Here is a 17,299-nt window from a genome sequence, read left to right as displayed (position 1 = left end):
GGGGATCAGGAAGCCCCTTAAGTGGCCAAATTTAAATGCCATTTTAAAAAGTACAACATACGCGGGTTTTCCGGTTCTAATGTGGAACACTGTGCCTTGTCAGTCACAGAAAAGCTTGACTCCAAGATCATTTATCATCAGATTAAGGCTTTATTCCCTTCTAAAGCAATATCCCAAGAATGGCTTTGATGATTAACTTGAACTTTTGACTCTTAGAACTCTAGAAAGACCAGAGCTTTCACACAATGTGAGTAGTTTCCTTCCCCACACCATGGTTGAGTTCTACTGTATAAATGTAATCAAATAATTTAGAATGAAAAGGTGTATTGGAAGAGGAGGCAGAATGCATATCAAAAAGCTGCAGTATAGGGTGCCTGGGTGGCTCAGTGGGTTGGGCCTCTGCCTTCAGCTCCAGTCATGACCTCAGGGTCCTGAGATCCAGCCCCGCATCAGGCTCTCTGCTCAGCAGGGAGCCTGCTACCCCCCCTCCCCCTCTGCTTGCCTCTCTGCCTACTTGTGATCTGTCAAATAAATAAAATCTTTAAAAAAAAGAGCTACAGTATACTTAATATTCTTCAAATTTTAAAAAGCGAGACTATGACTACTCCCAAAAAAGTTCCCAACACACTGAAGACTTTGTTTTTACCTCCTAGCCCCGTACAGATATTTTAAAGCTTTTTGAGTTTTCCTAGCCAAAGCTCTCTTACAATCTATGCTTTTTCTAGTTGAAGGATACAAGCCAGTGCATTTCTGTATTATCTTGAACATAGTCTGTTAAGAGCTACAGTGTGAAGCAAACACTAGTCCTTTTGATATAATTGCAGTGTAGAAGCTGGGGGACCCTGAGGGGGAAAAGACACAGAAGGAAGGAATAATCGCATGTAGGCAGTGGGAAAGCCACTCTCCAGGCTCAGCTAAGGGGCTGGTGTACAGCTGTGGAGTCTTAACGAGACTAGGAATGTTGTAACTGCACCTAAGAAAACCAGAACCTTTATTCATTTCCATCCCCCCAGGGAGATTGCTGGTCTCGAATTGCATGATGAATACAGGGAACAATGTAACTGAAAACCTTTAAGTTCTTAGGCAAAGTTTCTTTCAAAAAGTAATTTGAGTTAGGAAATATGGAAGCAGAACACTAGATTAATTCCTTGGGAACACCTCCTTACCCTGCCCTTCTAAGGAAGGGAAATCATGCCCATGACTAAGGGTGAGCTTTCATCTCCACATCTTGCATATGTGAATGGAGGGGTGAAAGATGAGTTGCCTGAAGGCAGCCCCAGAGGGGGGCTGTAGCTAAGACATGCTGCTGGTTCAGTTTTCTGGCATTGCCAGTTTGGGGAGTGGAGGTCAGAGAAAGCTGAATGACAGGAAACAATTAAGTCCTGAGTTTCCTTATCCTCATCTACACAGCCAAAGCCCATTAGCATTGTGGAGAGGTTCTACATGCCCTCTACGAGTGTGACCCCAAGAAGCCATCCTTGAACTCCATGTAAGTTTAATGAGGTAAGAGCAAGCAGCTTGCTTCAACCACTTTATTTGAAAATCCTTAGTAATTTAACATCATGATTCTTTTTTTGCGGAGGTAGCTAATGAGGCCTAGAGTTGCCACCAGGCCTGCTAAGGCAGCCACAACCACCACAGTCTTAAAAGCAACATATCCGGCAGCCTTGGGCCATTTCGAGTCCACAGCATCTGGGAAGGAAGGAGACATTCAAGTCTTAAGATCATTTAAAATCAGAAGGCCTAAGTTAAAGTCTGAGGCTGCCCAGAGAAGTGATATGAAGCCTCACAGGGCTCATTTGGGAAGCTCACAACAAGGTATGTAGTCTTACTCCTGGAGCCAACCTCCTCCTCTCTCTGCTCTGCTCCCACGGCTGTTCCCACCTCCCCCTTGCTTCTTTTCCTTCTACAATCAGATGAGCTGACACCTGAAAAGAACCTTACTATTTCAGCCTTTTTAACATTATGGCACTAATAGAAATGATCCCAAGTGCATGATTTCTTGCAGGTTGTTAGGGATTTAAGGCCACTTACTTTCAAATTATGGGTCTGTAATTAAGACCAGCTGGGATCAAGATAGGAGATATTAACAACACAATCTAGTACAGAATGAAGTTTGGCAGGAGTAAGTCACATGCCTTCTGATTTAATAATTCACTTCTACAAAGATTCCCAGGGGTGCCTGAGTGTTTCAGTCAGTTAAGTGTCTGACTCTTGCTTTGGGCTCAGGTTGTGATCTCAGGGTCTTGAGTTAGAGCCCCCAGGATGGGCTCTGGGCTCAGCCAAAATCTGCTTGACATTCTCTCCCCCTCTCCCTGCCCCTCCAGTTTGTGTTCTAAAATAAGTCTTTAAAAAAAAAAAAAAAAAGCTATCCTGAATTTGTGTAGTAGGCAAAGATTTAAGAGGAGGTTTCTACTGGAGCATTAGTGACAAATTTGGAAATAACCTGGACACCCATGAATGAAGACTGTGGCTAAGACAGAGCCGTGTGGATGGAATCCTATATAGTTGTTAGCAGTGAGGTAGTTCTCTGTGCAGATTAAATGGTTCAAAACAAGTAAAAAAAATTACAGCAAGTAGGTAGAATATGTGATAATGATGTTTCCACTTGCATTAAAGGATTTTTTTTTTTTAAGGGGGCATTTTTGGAAGAGTACACAAGAAAACTTAGAGTTATGGCTAGGAAGAGAGACTCATTCTTTTATTACTTAGGATTACCATAGGCCTGTATTATTTGTGCATGGTTAAATTTAACAAAGCCAAGAACTGGAGTCTAGGAAGTGCCCTAGGCTTTAAATCCATACCTCTGAGTGAAGAGCCATTTGACAACAGGAGGATAGGTCCCGGGAGACTTACTATCATTTTCTCTTCTTCAGTGGTACCTGTGGCTGGGGACAGAGATGGGAGTTAGTATCTGACCTTGAGAATAGTGACCAATAAAGAGAGAGGTGTGTCGATGAACTTAAACATCTCTGCCCAGTTCCCTGCTCTATGTGGTTTTTGCCCACCTTTGCAGGAGAGGGCATATACTTTACTGTAAAAACAGAATAAACTCTCCAGGAATATCCCCAAGAAGATTAAGTTCCCAGTCCACCCAGACTCTGCAAGAGTAACTTTTCAGAGTCACCTGTGCAGAAGATCAGGCTCCAGTCCATGTGCCAAACCAGACTTGCTCATAGTCTGATCCAGAACTTGCCATCTCAGCCTTATCCTATGGGCAGGGAGGCAGTCCTCCCGGAGGTTTCTTGGAACAAGAAACCTGAGAACATTTCTTAGAACTGATAAGGAGTCCCAATAAAGCCCCCCCCCCCCAACTTTTTTTTTTTTTTTTCATTTTATGTGAATTGTACACTCATTGGTACCCACCAGCAACCCAAGATCAAGAGTTGTAGGCACTACTGACTGAGGCAGTCAGGCTCCCCACAGCCCTCATTCTTAAGGTTTCCAGTTCTGAGAAGATAAGTCTTGCTTTGAGGGCTCATGGTAACAAAGACTTGAAGTTTTTACCTCGCCTGTGTCTGAATGACACAGGGCAAGTCACAGAACACAGAGGGGAGTCTGGAGAGAGTTGATTGCAGATTAACGCGCTGCAGTGGAAGTAGACCTGGAGATAGAAGAGTCGAGTGGAACTGATGCACTTATATTCTGTCTGTCCCAGGCGACTTAATTGCTTACCAGGCTAGAGAGCACTTGGGCCTCAGATACAAAGGCAAAGGTCTTCACATCAAACCTCTGATAGTGATTAGGATAGGTCACAGATGAACCAACTGGATGGAAGGTGGTTCTGTGGTTGTCCAGATTGTATTCACAGCTGGGAGGTACACACCAGGGAAGAACATTAGCAACGTTATTCCCTCCCCCCGACACACAAGTTTGACTCAACATTTGCCCAAACTCAGCCACATGTATTCTAACACCTTGTGAACTGTTCTACCTTCTACCTGTGCCTTTTATTTAATACTTTCTGATGTGGTCTACCCAACAATATCAAGTCATGAGTTGTACATACTAGTTCTATTTTTCTAACATAGTAATACAATTTAAGTACTGATTAGTTTGCCAGGTAAACCTATCAGGAGCCTCAAGTTTTATATGTAGTTTTTACATTGGCTTAATTCTTCCTACTAATCTGAGCGCCTAGTATGTCCCAGGCAGTTAGACTGGTTACTAATGAACACAAAGATTAGGGCCCTTGTGACTGTGTTCTTCTGAAACCCAGGAGGGTTTTATCTCCTCTTCACTGTCACTTTTTTTTTTTTTTTAAGTTTTTTTTTTTTTTTAACGTAATCTCTACCCCCAACATGGGGCTTGAACTCACAACCCAGAGATCAAGAGTCTCATGCTTTATTGACTGAGCCCGGCAGGCTCCCTTTCGCTGGTAATTTTTCATTAACTGAGCTACCTTATGGGTGGAGAATACCTACCCATCCATGATAATATTCCACTGGGGAAGTGAGGCTGGGTCCACAGTGGGTGTTGCCCAGCAATCATCTAAGACCAGCTTGATATTGGGGTCAGCCCTATTAAGGACTCTTAGTTCCAGGTAAATTGGTTGGCGGAGGTATCTCACCACAGGGTACTCCTTGTCCCCATAAGGTCGAAGGTAAGATTTGTCTGAAATGGAATAAGAACATCTTCACTATACAAGTGGTTGATGGTTGCAGTAGGAGCTAAAGCATCACTACTATTCCATTAGTCTGGCAGCATCAGAAAGTTCAGGTTGGGGCAGAGTTCTCTGAAAGTATTTAAGCAGGGTTTCTTAGGCTCACCTGGGTAGGTTTGCATGCTCAAGGCAAGTGGACCTGGCCTCACGGAGGCCACTGGAGGAGGAAGGCTTTGGACATCAGTGTTTATTAGCAGGTCATCTCTGCTGTAGTGGCACCTCACAGTCATTCTGTAATGAATGTGGGGAGGGGCCAAGTGGTAAGAAGAATTTTAGGTTAGAAGACTGCTTTAACCTAACATGGAGCTTGAGAAGTAGCAATTTCATCACACCTGAATTCACTATCTCTGGAAATTGTTCGTGGAGGGAGATCCGCCCAGAGAGCATGTATTTCATTTTCATAGATGACTTTGCCGTCCTTGAACTTAAAATTAGAGGAAGGTTAGAAGTGAGTGACCAGTGATCTTACAGTCCAATCTTAACACCTCGAAGTCTGCTGGTACTCACCTTATGTCTTGTTCCACATCTGCTCAGGGGGATATGAAACACTGTCAGCCCTTGAGATGGAACCTTGAAGGTAGGCTGGCAGGTTGAGCCCCCCACCCTGAGGGTATCCAAATTTAGAGCTGGTTTTGTTTGGTGGCTGTAGACCTTGACATCCATAAACCCATCCTGGTTACAAAGGTCACCTATAACTAGATGGTGTTGAGAGTTTAAAGAAACATGCCTGCCATATTAATGGTCATCTACCAACCTTCAAGTGCGGATGAAAAGAACTCTGAGAAAACTCTGAGAGGCTAAAGTGAGTTGAGGGTCAGATTATGGCTTCAAGTGTAATGTCTTGTGTCATTATGTACCTTCTTTCAAGTCTCACAAATCCTGAGTGGTTTGAGGAAGGAAATGGGAGGGGGGTGGTTAGTTGATGCAGGAACTAGTTTCCCATTGGCCTGATGGGATATGGTAAATAAGTAAGCACAGGGACAGAGCCAATACTGAACAAAACCACATATTCCACATCCTTAAGCAATTTGTAGGCATTTGGGTGATGTCCTTTAAAGTTTAGTAGTCCTAATGACAGGTTGGAATCAATCTTATTTAGATAATTTGCTCAGGCTCCTAATGCAGAATATATCCAGGCTACTTAAACATGGATCCACTATAGTGAGATCTACACGTTTGTATATTTTGGAGATATTATCTTCTTAGGGCTCGGTCATGGCAGCTACAGGTTTCTGATCTGATCAGTTTCCTCACAATGTAAGCAATACAGAGTCTGAAACGCTGTATGTTTTCCCCTATACACAAGAGCTGAGGGAGAAGAGATTTCTTACCTACAGAAACCGGTGACTCACAGACACACTCAGGATAAACCACCATTGATACAGTCTCAAGTTTAAAGGTGAAGGTCAGCTTGAGTGAAGCTAAGTAGAACTGACGGGGTAGGCATTTTTCAGAGGACTGGAAGGAGACAAGAATGTCGATGAGCAGCTGCAGCCATGGGGGCCCAGCAAAGCCCAGAGTGAGGCAAGAAGGAAGTACACTGAATACCTGTAGGACACCCTCTAGAATTAATCGGGTTTCCCTTTAAACCAGAACAAGAGAGCCTATCACTTCTCCAGATCAGGATGCTTTCCTAGGCAGGAAATTTATTGCTTTAAACTCATGCCCTGAAATACCCAGCTCTGCATGCTCTTTGTACTAGATACTGAAGCCTGAATTAACAGATCAGATTCCAAAAAGCCAAGTAGTCTGCCAAGCCAAGTCTGAGTAAAAAGGACTCTGCAAATGTTGTCAGATGTTACTGCAAACCACCCATTCCCCGACATAAGATTACTCTCTGCTCTCCCTGGCAAATGCATCTGTTAAGAATGGCCTCAGTGAGAACAATTGAGGACAGTTTTGTTTGGATCAAGCCGCCCTATTAAAAATAGGGCATAAAAGGGTCATCATTAGCAACTTAAAAGCAGTGCAATGAATGGAGGGGGAAAAAAAAAAAACCCACACTCAAGAAAACTTCCATTGCAGTGGTTCAAAGAGGCTTGGTGTTTGAGAGTGAATGTCAGTTATTTAAAAATTCACTTAGGCAAAGTGATCAAATGAGGCCTTCCAGAATTTGAATCCATTATATGGATAATTAAGAATTTATGGTCAGGGCGCCTGAGTGGCTCAGTGGGTTAAGCCTCTGCCTTTGGCTCAGGTCATGATCTCAGGGTCCTGGGATCAAGCCCCACTTCATGCTCTCTGCTCAGCAGGGAGCCTGCTTCCCCTGTCTTTCTCTGCCTGCCTCTCTGCCTATTTGTGATCTCTGTCAAATAAATAAATAAAATCTTTAAAAAAAAAAGAATTTATGGTCAAGTCATCAACTGTATCCTCAAGACTGTACTTCAAGCTAGGCTTCCATAAAGCTCAGTGGTTCATGCTTGGAACATACTTTGATTTTGAGTAGGGTTTTGCTGAAGTGCAATCTCAAGCCCTTGGATTCTTCCTTATGGATCCCATGGTCATGCAGCTGGCTTAGAGCAAAGCTCCTGTTTTCAAAGCTCACAGATGTTAACTTCCAAGGAAACTCTGGTATGGTGAGCGTCACATGTGTGGCATTACAGTTCACGGGATCTAGAAGGAATGGCCGACATGATGCCTGTGATCAGCTTTAAAGCCCCGGAACAGTGTCTCCCACAACTGGAGTTGCCCTTTCCTAGGGCCTTACCTGATATACAAAGCACTCGTGTTATTAAGATGAGCTTCTGCCCAGTAGATTCTTGTATCAACTTCAGAGGCGCTGTGTAGACGTGCCTATTGCCTTGCTGAGGGTGGGGTTTGGAGTAGAAACAGTTTTAAAGACATCTGTTTACTTGAATTTCTAACCAACGCTGGAAGAATCATTAGAGCAAACATGCTTAAGTATTGGCACTATTTTGGCCCGAGTAGAATTTGAGCATCTTGTCTAGGGACTGTTCATCAGGTGTTCTAGTTTTAAAATCTTGTATTTCATAAAACATCTGGCAAGTTAGTGTTGTCTACTGATAGGACCTATAGGTGATTGCTAGGCAGATGTGAGCAAAAGCTGATTTTATGGTAACAGCATTCAGAGAAAGTGTTTGCAGGACATATAATCAATGTCTAACAGGACTGTTCTTGTTAAGAAAGCCCTTAAATGTCCGCCATCTTAGGTGCCAAGACCTGTTCCAAGTGCTTTGGCACATTAACTCATTAACTTCATGTCTTGATTGCTGGCCCCCAAAGCACCAATTCCTACGTAGAACCATATTATAGGAAAAGGATAAAACAGAACACCTTAATTCATAGAAGAATTTAGTACCACCTTCTATCACATTATAGAATCCATATTCATCTATTGGAAGAACAATCTGTTCTGTTTACCCTTGCATCTTTAGTTTTCAGTGCAGGGCTTAGCACATTAAGATACCTGTTAAATCAGTTGTATTCTCTGTTCATATGAACACATGGTTGAGAGGACACTTGGACTTAGAAATACTTGTCTGTGCTTGGGTGATACAAGGAGATTCACACCTACCACATAGTCAGTCACTCCGGTGGCATTGAATGACATTTGGATGCTCAGCTTTTGTTTCTTGAAGAAGATACTATATCCTTGGGTCATGGCCTCCTGAAAAGTCAGAGTTTGGACTTTTGCACCGTCACCAACCTCCATGATCCATCTCATCAGAGTCTTGGAATCCTAAAGACACAAGTTTCATTTAGAGAGCTGGTGCTCACCTTAACCCCAAGACTATTTGTCTATTTAATGTTTTATTTTTTATTTGTTAAGGTTTTATTTGTCAGAGAGAGAGAGAGAGAGAACAAGTGTGCACACAAGAAGCAGGAACCACAGGCAGAAGCAGGCTCCCCGCTGAGCAAGGAGCCTGATGCGGGACTCGATCCCAGGACCCTGCGATCATGATCTGAGCGGAAGGCAGACACTTAACCGACTGAGCCATCCAGGCATTCTATACTTAATATTTTAAAATCAGGATTCAAGTTAGGTTACTTTCACTAGAAAATTAAAGTTACTTAGGTAATTTAAAAAGTTACTTCCATACCGAATTTTCATCAGCCATGCCCGGAATAACATTGAAGGTAAACTGGAAAAAAAGAAACCATGATGTGAGGTTTTGATTTAGAGGAGCAAGTTTCTGAAATCACACTACCTGACAGCATGTGCAAGATGCCCAGAGCAACTGCTATATAGTTCTTACACCAAGAGGCCTGATAGTGGGCATAGTAAGAAAAGGCACAGGTCGACTCATGAAAACTAGCTGTCCAGCTGTCCTCTTAGGTATCATTTCATCTCTGAGCTTCTGATCGGAAGATCTAAGCTTCCTTCCAGTTTTAAGTTAAGACAGTGGATTTTTAGGTGCACATTTTTTACCTTCATGCATAGGAATCAAGAATTAGGTCAAACCACACAGTTCTATCATTGTTCTAACAAAACATGAATGTATTTTAGTTGTCCATTATCAATATTTGTTAGGTTAGACTATAAACTTCCTAAATAGGTGATTGGAATATTGTGCTTTTTAACTATATCCTATCATTTGGCATAGAACCCGGGACATGATAGCTATTCCATTTGCTGAATGATTATTATTAACGTGACTGCAGCTACCAATGGAATCTTTTCTACTACCAGGTATGATGTGCTGAGGACTGTATATACCCTCTCAATTTTTATCGCCACCCTCTGAGATATTATTGCCCCCTCTTTCGGACCTGGAATCAAAGGCTCAGTGTGGTTAAGAAGTCAATCCAAAGCCACCCAACAAATTAGTAGTTGAATACAGGATTGTAAGCCTGATCCTGTTCCTAACCCCAGCTCTGTGTAGACCAGCACATTTCCCCTGCAGTAGCCATGAGAAGCAGTCACCCTGCTTCACTCACAGACATGGAATCCTTTGTGCAGATAGTGGATCCAGCATGCTCCTGAGTTTCTTCTGCTTGCGCAACTGGACATCTGATGTGATATATGAAAGTCGTAGATGGTAAAGCAGTAGTATTGTCCAGGAGGCTGATGGCAATCAGGTGCTGGCCATGCTGTGTGTAAATGGCACGATAAGAAGAGTAAGTGCTGGGACCTCCATGGGAAAGCCAAATCCGTGATACCATTGGACCCAGCCGAGTGGTGCAACTCTTGAGGTTACCAGTACCACAGGTTCTGGAAGGTACCTCATTCCCGTATCAACAGACTCTACAACTAGCCCTTTTAGATATCCCAGGAAGACGCCAGTCTTGGCAGCAAATAGCTCCTTGAGCTTCAGGGATTGGAGTTCTATTTTTGAATTCTTGACATTTACCTTTGTCAGAATATCATAGTTCTGGCTAATTTGGAGTCTCTACCCAAGTCATTCTCACATGTATTGAGCACCTACATAGCAGCCATTGCTCCGGGTGGTAGAGAGAGCCAACTTTGGTATTTCCCCTGGTTTAGGGAAGTCATAGTCTCAAGTAAGGGAGAGTCACCCTTTTTCTATAAAATTGCAGTAAATATTTTAGGCATCTTAGGCCACATATGATTTCTAGCATATACTTTAAGTCCTTAAAAACCTAACTATTCTTAGCTCAAGGACCATTACACACATGCACACATGCATACCATGAGCTAAATGTGCCCACCCCCACGTTTTACTTTGCAAACCCTTGATCTACAGGAAATCAATCCTAAGCTCCCAAGTTGCTAAGGGCTATTTCAGAAAGGGAAAAATTACTAAAGATCCTCACCATGTAATTAGATGAAGTGGTCAGTTAAATACGCAGATTTCTACCATGTATCTCAGACCTAAGTCATCAACTAAAGGAACTAAAGGAACTAAGTCTATACTTTCCCAATTCCCCAAGGGAGTCTTTGCACACAAGCTGGAGAACTGCTTGACGGGTTTCTTTTACGGCTCCCAATAACCCTGATTAGGCAATACCGTTGCTTGGCAATGGAGAAAACCCTATTGCTCAGCTGCTGTTTTCCTTCCCACACCTGTTTTTATAGCATAGCAGTTCTGTTTGCCAGCACCAAAATAGCCTTCCCTTTCCCATGGAGGTTACAGATCAAAATAGCTCCTTTTGAGCGTTTGTTCTATCTTGTTGCTGTGCCAAGTTCTTCATCTGCATCTTATCATTCATCTTTAGATACCCTTTGGAGAGGGTGCCATGAGCAAGCAAAGAAAGATTAGCTCACTTGCTAGAGATCACAACTAGATAATGACAAAGCCAGGACTCACACCAAGCCTCCAACTTCAGGATTTCTCAACCTCAGCATTATTGGCATTTCAGGCCTGAAATCCCTGTCAGAGGGGGCCCCGTGTGCAATGTGGGGTATTTAGCTGCAACCTCAACTTGTACAGACAGCACCCCCACTCTAGTTGTGGCAGCCAATAAGGTCTTCAAAATGTTTCCAAACACTGCCAAATATCCCTTGGGCAGACAAAACAGAAAACAAAAACAAAACAATACAAAACAAAAAACAAAAAAACAACCAACCAATGTCCCAATGCTTAGGGACATTAAGCAACCCTGGTTGAGAGTAAAAGCTCTACCTTCAAGCCTATATACCCTTAATTAGTAGGGTTACTAGTAGTAACTACTAGGTTACTAATTCCCAAATCACTCTTCAAAGCTATTACTTACCACTCTCTTCGTACAGGTCTCATATGGGACATTCAGGGTGAGCTTTTCTGAGTCCAGGATGGAAATGCAGTTCCATGATTTAAAACTAATGGGATCTACAGAAGCCAGAGCAAAGAGCCAAAAAGTACATTTCAGTGGCAAAGTAAACCAAAGCTACATAGCCAGTCCTGCCAATCCATTTCTAAGTTATTTCAAACCACTTCACGTTTTATTGTTCCATCTGGTGATAGGACCCAAGCTTTGAGAGATGGTGTGATTTGCAACTAAAAAAATTCCCAGGGGATTCGGAGATAAATTTCTGAGGAAAGGCAAGGTCTTCCACTCTTGGTGGTATCATGCAAATCAGAGACCTCTAGGGCATTGTGGTAATTGGATGCCAGTTGCTCCCGAGTGTGTATTCTGTTCACCTGAAAAATGGGGCTAGCCTTGAGCCCAGGCCTTCCTACTAAGACGAAGATAAGAATATACACATTACCTACCCACCACAGATGCATGCCATTTTTCGGCGCCCAGATTGCTTGGAAATTCCACTACCATTCTATTTTCATTGCAAAAGACAGTACCTGAAGAGAAAAGGAAGCAACTGGAGTATATCTGAGCTGTAGGAGACAGGATTCCTCCAGAAGTATATGGAGGACCTCTTCTCCAATAGGTATCAAGGAAGGGTACCGTTTTTGAGAGGCAAAGCTTGACCCCCCACCCTCAAGGAGCTCACAGATTGGTGGAAAAGATGTACTTACTGTGCAAGATACTAACTATAAGAAAGATATCAAATGCCTGGGGCTTTCTGAAGTTCTAGGTTAGGTTTAACCACACATACAGAGACCAGGCTAGAACTTGACAGCAGAGCTGATGGAGGTGGGGATGGTAGGTCTGTGAAGAACTGGAGAAGAGGGGCGCCTGGGTGGCTCAGTGGGGCGCCTGGGTGGCTCAGTGGGTTAAAGCCTCTGCCTTCAGCTCCGGTCATGATCTCAGGGTCCTGGGATCGAGCCCCACATCGGGCTCTCTGCTCAGCAGGGAGCCTGCTTCCTCCCCTCTCTCTCTCTCTGCCTGCCTCTCTGCCTACTTGTGATCTCTGTCTGTCAAATAAATAAATAAAATCTTAAAAAAAAAAAAAAGAACTGGAGAAGAAATGTTCTTTCTAAACACTTTTGAACTTGCAATTTAAAAAAAAACAACAACAACAACAACAACAACCCTACATGGAGCACCTGGCTGGCTCAGTTGGAAGAGCATGTGAGACTCTTGATCTTGGGGTGGGAATTTCGAGCCCCACGTTGAGTGTAGTGATAACTTAAGTAAACTTCAAATACAATGCCCCATGTAAGCCAAAGGACACTTCTTAAAGGCTAAATTCTTTTTTAGCCTTTTTTTAAAGGCTAAATTCTACATATAATCTGCTACTCTACATCCTCTCACTCAGGGGAAAGTTTGAAAAGCTCTTATGAGTGGAACAATTTCAGTTTTGTCGGTTATGCTGATGCTTTCCTTAAGTACGAGTTTGGGTTTGAAAATGACTACTCCTGAAGTTGGGGGCTCAGTATTGTGTTTCACTGTTCTTTAGATAGATACCATAAATCTTGAGGTAATGAGGGAGTAGAAAGTAGTATGGGTGTTTTGCGAGATCTTTTGTTTAGCTAGTATAGCAAGCCATAGGAGAGCAATGGAAAAATCTTTTGACTTTATCAATGAAAGAAAGGGGTGAGTCGAAATTGTCTGAGCCGTATTCAGGTTTCCTAGCTATCTAGTTGCAACCTGTTTTAGAGATGCTAAGAGCATTTCCCCTCACCCTACAGGCATACCTGGGAAGACAGGATCTCCCAACTGAAAAGCACCTGTTGAGTTCACTGAAGTCACAAGGATGAAGAATAAAGAAAGTGACCTGTAGGTGCTAAAAGGGGATTGGAGAGGATTAAGGAGGAATGAATTTCAACAGATAAGGCCATCGTGTCCCCTCTCTCTACTGTCAGGATTACTCACCTCCAATCCGCTCTAAACCAGCTTGAGGGGCTCCCACACACTCCCTTCTGTCTGCACGCCATGACCAAATGTATCATCAAATCCGCCAGGTAGGTGGGTGGGCGCCTCTTTTTTTTATAGCAGAAAACAGGATGTGACCCTGCCCTCTCCCATTGGAGACACCTGAGTCTTCTCCAGCCCTCCCAGCTGAGAGAGAGGGATTTGGAACAGAAGAGGCTTTCAGGAAGGCCTGAAGGAAGCATCATTCTGCCCTTTCTGACACTTGTATTTCCGTTATTCTACCAGGTGCTCTGCAGGCTGCCATGAAACCAGAGCTCCCTGAAATTGGCTCCAGGTGAATGAACTGGTGTTTTTCTCCATAACACTGGGCAAAATTAGTTTCTTTGGGCAAAATATTTACAACTCCAATGTAGAGTGAAAGAAGGAGGTGGTTTTATTGAGGAATGAATATCTCTTGTTCATACCACCTTTCCTTGAAGTAATCCCCCTAGTCTCCTGGCTATTGGAGACCTTACCCTGGTAACTAACCTTTACAGAAAATGGATGGTATAAAGGGGTGCCTGGGTGGCTCAGTGGGTTAAAGCCTCTGACTTTGGCTCAGGTCATGATCTCGGGGTCCTGGGATCGAGCCCCAGATCAGGCTTTCTGCTCAGTGGGGAGCCTGTTTCTGCCCTCCCCACCGCCTCTCTCTCTGACTACTTGTGATCTCTATCTGTCAAATAAATAAATAAAATCTTTAAAAAGAAAAAAAAAGAAAATGGATGATATATTATTTACCCCAAGTATAAAAGTTAAAACCTACTGCAAAAAAATGCAGGCAATTATAGAAGGCTACAGAGAAAAGGAAAAAGTCACCTGTAATCTTGCCACTGGTAAGATTTAGGTATGTAACTTTATGGACTTTTTATACAAACACCACACACACTTAAAACCAACAACTTCGGATCAAAGTTTAAGTTATGTTTCATAACCAGCTTTCACTATTTTACATGGGGTGGACATTTTCTTTAACAAACATAAAGATTGCCATTACCATTTTTAAGGATGCCTCATGTTCAATGTCTAGATAAATCAGTGTTTAACTGTTCCTAATGATGGACATTAAAAAGCTTCCAATTTTCCAGTTCATCCAGGATGAATTCCTGGAGGTAGAAATTCTGGGTCAAAGAGAGTAGTGATCTAAATAAGAGTGTCATATTGTACCAGTGGGGAGTTTACACGTGGGAAAAAGGAGGCAAAGCAACTTGCCCCAGCCTGTTGACAACTGAGTGTCAGAGCCATGTTGAGAACTCAGATTTTCTAAGGCCCAATCGACATATCTTTTCATCATCTCTCACTGCAATTTGAGAACCTAGATGTCTGCAACCCTTGTTCTATTAATAGGTGATTAATGTTCAAATTCTGTGCAAGTTGCGGGGTCACATTTGCAATTATTGTGTTGTCTTCGTGGTGTAACTTTAGGAGTAATCTCCACTCCCCATTACAGGTTTCTGAAATGTAATTGTAGGTTAGGGTAGTATTCCAACCTCCTTGATCAAACATCACATGCATCTCTCATTAACAGCACAGATTCCTGGGTCTCACCCAAAAGCTGTGGAATCAGGCTTCAGGGGAGCGTCCAGAGTGGATGGATGTATTGTTTAACAAGCACCCCAGGTGAGTCTTAAGATCAAGGAAATTTGGCAAATACCTGGAGGGAGGGAGGCAAGAAAATGAGTGGTTGCTAGCAGTTATTAACTTCTTCATGGGAATTAACCGATTCTGTTAAAAGGAATTGGGGAGCCAGAGCAAAAGCCAAGATAAGCAAGTTTCTGTGAGTAGACGTGGTGAAAGGATTTGGATTCTGAGCAGAGGCACAATAGCAACAGTTAATCCTTTCCTCTGAATCGTATTTTCTGAAAAGTGACACCTGTTCTGCAAATGTGAAGGTATTCTACCATGATGGTTAAGACTATGATGGGAAGGCAGTAGAGGATGGAGTATGGAGGGATGATTGCGAGAGCCCTGGTCAGAATGTGGTCAGAGAGCCAATAGGCGAATGTGTTACTCTGCCTTCTGAGGTCCCACCCCCAGGCTCTTTCCCCCCTTTCCCCATGCTGTGCTTTTTCTCTAGAGTGTTAGGTCTTGCTTTATGAAGGGCAGCTCTGGTCTCAGCCCCAAACTCGGGGTTCTGGGAGATGAAAGGGCAGCACAAAAGCCCTGAGCGGGAGGCATGGAGAGAAGGAGGATCCCTGTGGGCACTGGAGAAGGTGGTGAGCCCACCAGAGACTTATTTCATTAGCACACTTCGCTAATCACTACAAGGTATTTCCTCTCCTCTCTGAATGGGTCTCTCCTGGAGTGTCTTGAGGGGACTTACCGCTTGCTAATCGCCAGGCATTTCTTGAACGGAACTTTAGGTTGTTATGCATAGGACCAAGAGTGTTGTTGCCCCATTTGGGCAGGTGCCCTCCTTACTTCTGAAAACCAGTTCTTACAAACAACAGTTTAAAATTCTTAAATTCCAAGCTTTTTGTCTTATTTTCTACAATATGAACATATTAATAGAATACAGCCTAAATGTTATCATCAGGAGATGGTTAGATGAACCATCATCAAATACTAAGATGGATCTGTGGATTCAGGTGATCTGTGGAGGTTGATATTGAAGATGTCCACAATGAAATCGGAGCTTGGAGGTGTATAATTGTTTTCGTATTTTACTTTAAAAAAAGAAAGAAACCGTGTGTATGTCTATACATTTATGTGTCCGTGCATGGGTATGTAAATGTGCATTTGCACTGAAAAGCCAAGAAGGCATTTCCGGAGAGCTAACCGTGTTACCCAGGGAAGAAGACCATGCAGGTCTTTAGGCGGTCCAGCCCAGTCCAGCTATGCTCGCCATTTATAACTATTGTCGGTTCCTATTGGTTTGTGCTCTCGTTCTACTATTGGTTAGAAATGTATGTACTATATCATGCGTAGAAATAGGAAGGTGGGAAACTCCTGTTTTCTGACTTTATTTTTTTCTGTATTGATTGAATTGTCTTGTGATAAAATAACAATTAAAATAACTTTAGGGGTTCCTGGTTGGCTCAGTCATTAAGTGTCTGCCTTTCGCTCAGGTCACGATCCCAGCATCCTGGGATCGGTCCGGCCTCCAGCTCCCTGCTCGGTGGGAAGTCTGCTTCTCCCTCTCCCACTCCCTCCGCTTGTGTTCCCTCTCTCACTGCGTCTCTCTCTGTCAAATAAATAAAGAAAATCTTAAAAAAAAAAAAAAGACCATAATATTAAAAAAATAAAATAAAATAACTTTAAAGTGATAACAGCAGTAACAGTAAATCTGAGTTGTATTTAAGCGAACAGTGTAAGCTATAGAATCAAAGGGTCGTGGGTTCCAACTTCCTGAAATAAAGGTATAACACCCGAGTGAGTGGATTTGGTTCATGAGGCTTCCAAAGTCCATATCCCTATTGTAAAATGAAGAAATGATGCCTAAGAGGTTTAGTAACTTGCTCAAGATCATATGGAAAATTAGTAGCAGAGCTCCAGTGATAAACTAGGTCTCAATGTCCATTCCCAAGCTCTAATTCATTATGATTTTTCTCTCTCTTTCTCCCTCTGTGTGTGTGCGTGTCTGTGCATGTATGAGGGGGTGTTTTAAAACTCAGTTTCAGTTAGCTTTAGAAGTACAAGATGGCATTAATTAGAATTTAGCAGTATAAGATAAATAAGTCTAGAAACTTCTACCAGCTATGCTAATAGCACTTAAAATAGCTTTCAAATGTCAGATATGAATTTAACTTGGGAAAATAAGTTAGACTATGTCAATGAGAATGTTCTTGAACATCATATGGTAGTTCCTTTAACACTGTAACTCTACATTGTTAATGTCATTTTCCCCTTTGGTTCTTTAGACAGATCCAAGTTGAATAAGCTTCCTGATAATCATGGGCTCAGAAAGAACTAGGACAAAGGCATACGAAGTTTCAGTGACCTGTAAATATAAGGATAGGGAAGCTTAGGGAAAAGGATGACAGA

At 42.7% G+C, this 17,299-nt stretch overlaps 1 protein-coding gene and 1 long non-coding RNA gene across 2 annotated transcripts; one reads left to right on the top strand and one right to left on the bottom strand.

Annotated features, from left to right (window-relative positions):
* Window positions 1-1,416: 1,416 nt before the first annotated feature.
* LOC116859004 lies at window positions 1,417-14,931 on the top strand. The gene is made up of 5 exons (XR_004381067.1): window positions 1,417-1,503; window positions 13,096-13,183; window positions 13,270-13,368; window positions 13,565-13,613; window positions 14,844-14,931. It is a non-coding gene; the product is annotated as an uncharacterized LOC116859004 (long non-coding RNA).
* ZP2 (zona pellucida glycoprotein 2) lies at window positions 1,547-13,341 on the bottom strand. The gene is made up of 18 exons (XM_032843973.1): window positions 13,280-13,341; window positions 13,102-13,190; window positions 11,779-11,862; window positions 11,300-11,394; window positions 9,563-9,715; window positions 8,717-8,766; window positions 8,199-8,343; window positions 7,371-7,467; window positions 7,095-7,276; window positions 5,995-6,121; window positions 5,171-5,358; window positions 4,996-5,087; window positions 4,770-4,894; window positions 4,425-4,614; window positions 3,676-3,811; window positions 3,508-3,604; window positions 2,805-2,888; window positions 1,547-1,692 (listed from the first exon to the last, which is right to left on the bottom strand). The coding sequence occupies exons 1-18, from the start codon at window positions 13,339-13,341 to the stop codon at window positions 1,547-1,549; spliced, it is 2,142 nt and encodes a 713-aa protein (XP_032699864.1).
* Window positions 14,932-17,299: the final 2,368 nt, after the last annotated feature.

Source organism: Lontra canadensis, unplaced genomic scaffold (assembly GCF_010015895.1).
Source record: "Lontra canadensis isolate GAN:19392208 unplaced genomic scaffold, GSC_riverotter_1.0 scaffold146, whole genome shotgun sequence".
Classification (NCBI taxonomy): domain Eukaryota; kingdom Metazoa; phylum Chordata; class Mammalia; order Carnivora; family Mustelidae; genus Lontra; species Lontra canadensis.
The sequence above is the reverse complement of the archived record's forward strand: the minus strand, read 5'-3'. Positions and strand labels throughout refer to the sequence as shown.